General features: G+C 36.6%; 1 protein-coding gene across 1 annotated transcript; it reads left to right on the top strand.

The window, feature by feature from the left end:
* The first annotated feature begins 2,005 nt into the window (after nucleotides 1–2,005).
* LOC122058771 (probable LRR receptor-like serine/threonine-protein kinase At3g47570) lies at nucleotides 2,006–6,470 on the top strand. The gene is made up of 2 exons (XM_042621443.1): nucleotides 2,006–2,990; nucleotides 6,027–6,470. The coding sequence occupies exons 1-2, from the start codon at nucleotides 2,138–2,140 to the stop codon at nucleotides 6,422–6,424; spliced, it is 1,251 nt and encodes a 416-aa protein (XP_042477377.1). The 5' UTR covers nucleotides 2,006–2,137; the 3' UTR covers nucleotides 6,425–6,470.
* The last annotated feature ends 1,244 nt before the right edge of the window (nucleotides 6,471–7,714 follow it).

The following is a 7,714-nucleotide window of genomic DNA, read 5'->3' as shown; positions in this document are numbered from 1 at the left end:
CCCCCCCCCCCCCCCAACTAACAAATAAAATCTGCACCTACCAGTCATCCATTATATAGGAACACTACAGTCTACCGTATTGTTGACAATTAGATTCGAATTCAGCTCCATGTCAATTTATATTTAATGCATTCCCATTCGAATCTTTCTTGCGGCATTCTCGCAGCACAACTTGGTTGATTAATACTTTGTCTCTTTCATGCTCAAAATTGCATGCTTAAAGGGCCAACTATATATACCCCTTAGTTCTGCATCCTCCTCCTCCAAATTCAGTTCATAGCCCAGATACAGTATATACTCGACTCTAAGAATGGGTTTAGTGCTTTTGTCCATTTGTACTAATGCCATTCTTCTTCTCTGGTGCAGCTGCATGAGCTTGGCACATTCAAATGAAACGGATCGGCTTGCCTTGCTAGCCTTCAAAGCTGGTATAACCCACGATCCCTTTCACGTTGTGAGCTCCTGGAATGACTCTATCCCTTATTGCCAGTGGCCAGGCATTACATGCAGCGGTTCCCGACATCCAAACAGGGTCATAGCCTTGGATTTAGAGTCAAAAGGGTTGGAAGGACCCCTGGCACCAGACATAGGAAACCTAAGCATCCTTCAAGATATTTGGCTCCAAAACAACAGCTTCCATGGTGAAATCCCTCTTGAAGTAAGTTTTCTCTCTGGGCTACGTAATTTATTCTTAGAAAACAATTCATTTGAAGGTGAAATCCCACCCAACATATCACGTTGCTCCAATCTTGAGCAACTCAATTTAGATCACAACACTATTGTGGGGGAAATCCCATTAGAGCTCGGTACCTTGTCAAACCTTCAAACCCTTTCATTCCATGGAAATAAATTGACAGGGCAAATTCCACCTTCCTTTGGAAATCTTTCATCCCTTGTCATCCTTGGTGCCCGAAACAATGGTTTTAGAGGAAGTATTTCAGATTCACTTGGCCAAATGAAAAAATTAAATATTCTCGCACTTGGCGGAAATAAGTTGTCTGGTACTATCCCTCCCTCTATATATAATCTTTCCTCACTCCAAATTTTTGATGTTGGAGAAAATCAACTTCAAGGGAGTCTTCCACCAAATTTAGGGTTCACTCTTCCTGATCTATCATGGGTTTCATTTTCAGCAAACCAATTTCATGGACCAGTTCCAATTTCGATGTCCAACCTATCAAAAGTCATAGAACTTTTTGTTGGAGTAAACAATTTTACTAGGAAAGTGGGTATTCATTTTGGAGGTCTATCAAAGCTCACTAGGCTTTCAATGGATGCCAATCATTTAGGAAATGGAGAGGCAGATGACCTGAGTTTCATCAACACATTTACCAACTGTAGTAGTTTAGAAGAATTGTGGCTTCAGGGTAATCAGTTCGGTGGTGTGCTCCCCAAATCCATAGCAAATTTGTCGACCCAACTCAGAAAGTTTTCATTGGCAAAGAATCAAATATCTGGAAACATCCCAATGGGGATAGGGAACCTTGTAAGCTTACAATACTTAAACCTATCTGGTAACTTATTGGAAGGAAGTATTCCAACTTCAATTGGGAGACTTCAAATGCTAAATGGACTTTATTTATCTAGGAACAGATTCACAGGGCTAATCCCTTCTTCTCTTGGAAACTTGACACAGTTGATTGAGCTCTCTTTATATGGTAATCACTTGAATGGAAACATACCTTCAAGTATTGGAAAATGCAATAAGTTGTTGCACTTGAACCTTGCTAGTAATATTTTCAATGGTGTCATCCCCAAAGAGATATTTGATTCTTATGCATTAATAGATCTATACTTGGGTAGAAATCATTTGTGTGGTTCTCTACCTTCCGAAGTGGGTCAACTGACTCATCTTGGAGTCTTACAAGTTTCTGAGAACTTCTTGTCTGGTGATATACCTAGCAACCTTGGTGCTTGTACAAGCCTAGAGCAACTTTTTATGGAGGGTAACTTATTTCAAGGACCCATACCATTGTCTCTGAGCTATCTAAGAGGTCTTCAGGATTTAGATCTTTCACACAACAATTTCTCTGGGTTTATTCCAAAATATTTGGGAACGTTTGAGGGTTTGCAAAATTTGAATTTATCATTTAATCATTTGGAGGGTGAAGTACCAGTAGAAGGAGTCTTTGGAAATATGAGCATGGTTTCAATCGTTGGAAACAATAAGCTTTGTGGTGGTATTCAAGAACTTCATTTGACATCATGTGAGGCTCAAAAGTCAAAAGAAAATGGTATGTCTCATGTTTTGAAGTTGATAGTCACCATATGTGGTTGTGCAGCCTTCCTCTCTATGATTATTATGATATTTTTCTTCATTATTTACCAGAGAAGAAAAGAAAATAAAGAATCCACAACATTTTTGATAGGAGATCATCATTTTAGGATCTCTTATACCCAACTCCTTAAGGCTACAAATGGATTCTCTTCAGAAAATTTGATTGGAGAGGGAAGTTATGGTTCTGTGTATGAAGCTGTTCTCTATCATGGGGAAATTTCAGTTGTTGTTGCAGTGAAGGTCCTCAATACTGAACAAAGATATGCTTCCAAGAGTTTCATAGCAGAATGTGAAGCATTTAGAAACATCCGGCATCGTAATCTTGTGAAAATATTAACATCTTGCTCAAGTGTAGATTTTGAAGGAAATAATTTTATGGCTTTAATCTATGAGTTCATGCCTGGTGGGAATTTGGAGAGGTGGTTGCATCCACATGCAAATGGTCTACAAGATGGACCAAGGCCTTTAAAGTTTATTCAAAGATTGAATATTGCCATTGATATAGCAACATCATTGGAATATCTTCACCACCATTGTCATATACAAATTATTCACTGTGATATAAAGCCAAGCAATATTCTTCTTGATGATGATTTGACTGCATATTTGGGTGATTTTGGGATATCAAAAATTCTTTCAAAAGCGGCAGGTAGATCTCAAAATCAAACTAGTACAATCGGAATAAAAGGATCTATTGGATACATTGCACCAGGTAATGTAGCTCTTTTACTCATCTAGTATGATTTTTTTTTCTCTTCTTTTTGAAAATTTGATTGAGAACACCTTAGTACAATGCTAATTATTTGTTTTACTTACTCCAGCACAAACCTTGAGGCATAAATTGATATTTTCTATTCATTTTGGATATCTTTGTCCACTTTTCTAAACATGAGAAAGTTAGTGTCTCAAACAATAGAAAAGTAAGGAGGAAAAAAATATATTTAAAAGGTATGCTTAAATGATATTTTGAGATCTCTTTAGTTTTGCAACAAATTTTTGACTGCATCTTTTCTTACTGCAATCAAATCATACTTTGGATGCCATAGACTACAATGATCCATCTAGTTTTATGTAGAGTTTGGTAGTTTTTGTTGTGCATAAGATCAATCAAATCATACTTTGGATGCCACATTAAAGTCTTGCAACCAAATTACTTGGATATCATGCCTTCAGATGGTTAGTGGGATTTCCATCCACAACTATAGACTGTAGAGGAGCTTATGGTCCTCATATGCACACTACAAGAATGAATTTGAAGATACCCAAACATCCCTTGAGATGCAGCTTGTAACACTAGATACATACCTCACTCAAAACTCAAGACCCAAATAATTTGCTCTATGGAATTTTCATCAATTATTATACTTAACTTGAGCTTTGAGTTCAAGAACAAGCTTTCCATGTCATGTAATCAAGGATTAAAGTATCGGTATCGGTCGCTGTATCGGTCGATCAAAATTAAGATACGTATCGGAGGGTATCGTATCGTATCGGAGATACGCTAAGATACGCTAAAGATACGCACATAAATGGATAGGGAACACATTTTTATACACTTTTACATAAAAAAACAGTTAAAAAAAGTTATATATAACATGTAGAATGCATAAATACTTAAGTGGAGGGTATCGTATTGATAGACAAATATATTGAGTTGAAAATGTTCAAAATGATGAGGGTATGGTATTGATAGACAAATATATTTTTTTGAGAAAAATCAAAATTTTCCATGGAAGTTGTAGAACACTTGTTTTTACATAAAATATAAAAAATCTAAACATTTTTAATCATTGAGCATGAGTAAATCTAAGAAATTTGAAATAAATTGAAACCCTCATTTTCTCTTGAAAAAAGTTTGTAAATCCTTATAAATCCAATGATTTCATGTAATAATGATGCACAAAATGTGATTCTAAGTATGATGAACTAGGGGTGTCAATTCGTGGCCCGAACCGACTAAACCGATCGGGACCGACCGTTTATAGACCGGTCCAGCCCGGACCGTTTATTAAACGTGTCGGGCTTGAGCCCGGACCGTTTATTAAACGTGTCGGGCTTGAGCCCGGACCGTTTATAAACGGTCGGTCTTGGTTTTGCTACTTGGACCGTCGGGCGCCAGATCGAGACCGACCGTTTAACACCCGATCGAGACCGGCCTATTGTGCACTGGCCTAGCCCGACCCTTTAATGATTGTAGAATACCTATTTTACCCCCCAAATTAGAAAGTAAAAAACTAAAAAGTAAAAACATGTTCATATTTTAAATAATGGTTATATTTGGTATCATTTATTAATTTATTGTCATTTTTTTGGGTTTGCATGAGTGGGCCGGAATATAAGAGCACATTTTAAAGAGGGTCCGTTTAAAAATCGGTTAAAGCCCGTTTAACATTAAATATGTTCGTAGCCCAATTAAGGCCCGACTAAAGCCCGATTAAGGTGGCCCGATTATAGCCCGAGGCCGACCGACCGAATATAAAGTGTACCATGCCCTCAATAACTAAGTCCGATTAGTTAAATGGGCGGACACGGTGTAGCCTTTGAAAGTCTTTAAGCCCGATTAAGCCCGATCGAAACCGAACCGACCCGTCCGGTTGACACCCCTATGATGAACCTTAGATTTGTAAAAAAACTTGAAAATCTAAGGTTAAAGTTGAAAAAAGTGAGTAAAGATTCAAGAACTTACTATTCAAAATTTTCAACTTTCAAGTTCAAGGTTCTTCTTGGACTATGTTTTTCTCCTTCTTTGAACCATTCACTTCGACAATGTTTCTTTCAATCTACCATTTGAGTCTCCAAAAAAGTATGTGAATCAAAGGGGAAGAAAGAAGAGAAATATAGAAACCAATGGTGAGAGTTTGAAGCAAGGATTAAAGTATCCGTATCGGTCGCCGTATCGGTCGGCCAAAATTAAGATACGTATCGGAGGGTATCGTATCGTATCGGAGATACACTAAGATACGCTAAAGATACACACATAAATGGATAGGAAACATTTTTTTAAACACTTTTGCATAAAGAATTTGTTAAAAAAAACTATTGATAACATGTATTATGCATAAATACTAAATTGAGGGTATCGTACTAAGAATTCAAGGTCTGTAGTTGTCCCATAAATGTAAAATCCTTGTTCCCAACCTTGATTTCCACTTTAGTTAGAGAGAAATATGGCTGACAGCAACTTTGGAACAAAAACCCTTCAAAAAATCGTTTTTTCCTGAAAAATTACCCATATTGGCCATTATATGACCGTAGTGCCCATACGTATCAATACTCACCGATACGTACCGATATATATCGATACTCACCGATACATGCTGATATATACCAATACGTACCGATCGATACATACCGATACTCACCAATACGTACCAATACATACCGAAACGTACATTTTACCCCAATTTTATATTTTTCATAGAGTCGCATCGAGGCATGTCGTATCGTATCGATGTGTATTAGTGGTGTATTGATGCATATCGGTATGTATTGCAGGATATATATCGATACAAAATGATTTAAAAAATTCAATGTATCGTATCGGTGTGTATCGTATCGGCCGACTAAATTTATGATACGTATCGGAGGGTATCGTATCGGTATCGGAGATACTTAAAACCATGCATGTAATTCTTCTAGTGTAGAGCAACAATTATTATTATTATTATTTTTGGGTAGAAGATGGATAGGCTTCACTCCTATTCTCAATAGTCGTTACAAGTACTAACCTAAGATGTATAAATTACAGAGTATGGTGCAGGTGCTGATGTTTCAACACATGGTGATGTCTACAGCTATGGAATTCTCTTGTTAGAGATGTTCACAAAGAAGCAACCTACTGATGAAATGTTCAAGGATAACTTTAATCTTCACTGTTGGGCTCAGATGGCTTTGCATGATGGAGTGATAGCCGACCCAACACTTTTACCCATGGAGGAAGATAAAGAAGAGGCAACAATAACAATTTCCAACATCGGTGGAAGTCGAAAAAGCATGAGGGATAGAATGCAAGAATGCCTTAATTTAGTTATCAGAATTGGAGTTACTTGCTCGACTGAATCACCATGGGATCGAATGAATATGAATGATGTGGTCAAAGCACTACATTTGATCAAGGACATTTATCTTGGAGTTGATTCTCAATGAGAAAGATAAACCATGATAAGGGCTATGAAATTTGGTTGGTTATCGTTTCCTCAAAAATTTGAGTTTTCTGTATTTGTTAATAAAGATGAAAATGTTGCTTGTGTATGAGCTAAGTAAGAAGTTATGTTTTTTTTTTCTAATGAAAAAGAAGGGAAGAAGCATTGACACAGATTGCCTTTGTTTCAATGCTTTTTCTTGACTTATTTTCTAGGTGAGGCTTATGTGACTCTGGCTGGCCTAAATTTATTTTTCACTAATAATATCCTCACTAGGCTTCCACAAAGTGGAATGCCAAAGCATAATTCATGGCAAACACCATTTAGATAGGATGGTGTGGTCTTTGTTTTTGTCAAAAATGTATTCCTTGGTTTATGAGAAATACCTAGGTCAGAATTTCAAATAGCTTCAAATTCTTGTCAACATAAAGATCTATGTTTTTTTCCCTTTCTTCTTCTTAAATCTTGTGGACAGAATTGAGCGAAAAGAATCTATAGGCATTTTGATGCTTTTTCCCTCCCTTAGAATGTGGCATACGGGATTATCCCTTGAACATGCGTTTCGAGGATCTCAGCTAAAATAAATAGGGGTTCTTATTGTTTGAGACGTTAATTCGATAGAGTATTTATCAATGTTATTCGAATAAAAAGAAGTTAAAAAGTGCTCTAAACAAAAGACAATCCCGATTAGCTTTATATAGCTCTAATTAATATCGTGGTCCCTTTGTTATTAGGTCTATCAAAAAAAAATTCTTTTTGGTAGAATTAGGGCTATCAATTTGGATCACCATTATACCTTTGATAGGATTCCTCTCTACATAGCCTAGGGACTGAGAGTGATCCTGCGGGATGACTATGGGAAGCATGCCCAAGTCCTCCTAGTTATTAGGTCACTCTCTGATCCTTGAGCTCTATAGTGAGGAGATGGATCCATTTAGGTCTAATCTCTTTTTCCCAATTTGTAAAAGTATTGGCAAGACTATAGGTTGGTTCCAAATTAGGCTACTTACATATTAGTCCCTCGTTAGACCTTGTGGTGGTGGTAGGTTAGTGCATTGAGGATGCATTTTTTTTTTTTTGTTAATATTTATAAATATTTTAAACTGTTATTAAATATAATAATATTTATTAAAATAGAATTAGTTTATTTTATTTCTTAAAGTTAAAAAATTTGATTGTAAAATGTAGAAACTTTTTGAAGATTCCCCACATTGCTGGTGTAAAAGGATTCGCCCATGCCACCTTAATGGCAGTATGTATTGAATGTATCGTTAGTAGAGGGCACACAATGGTC

This window comes from Macadamia integrifolia, chromosome 13 (assembly GCF_013358625.1).
Source record: "Macadamia integrifolia cultivar HAES 741 chromosome 13, SCU_Mint_v3, whole genome shotgun sequence".
NCBI classification, from domain to species: Eukaryota; Viridiplantae; Streptophyta; class Magnoliopsida; order Proteales; family Proteaceae; genus Macadamia; species Macadamia integrifolia.
This window is presented reverse-complemented; position numbering and strand designations above follow the sequence as displayed.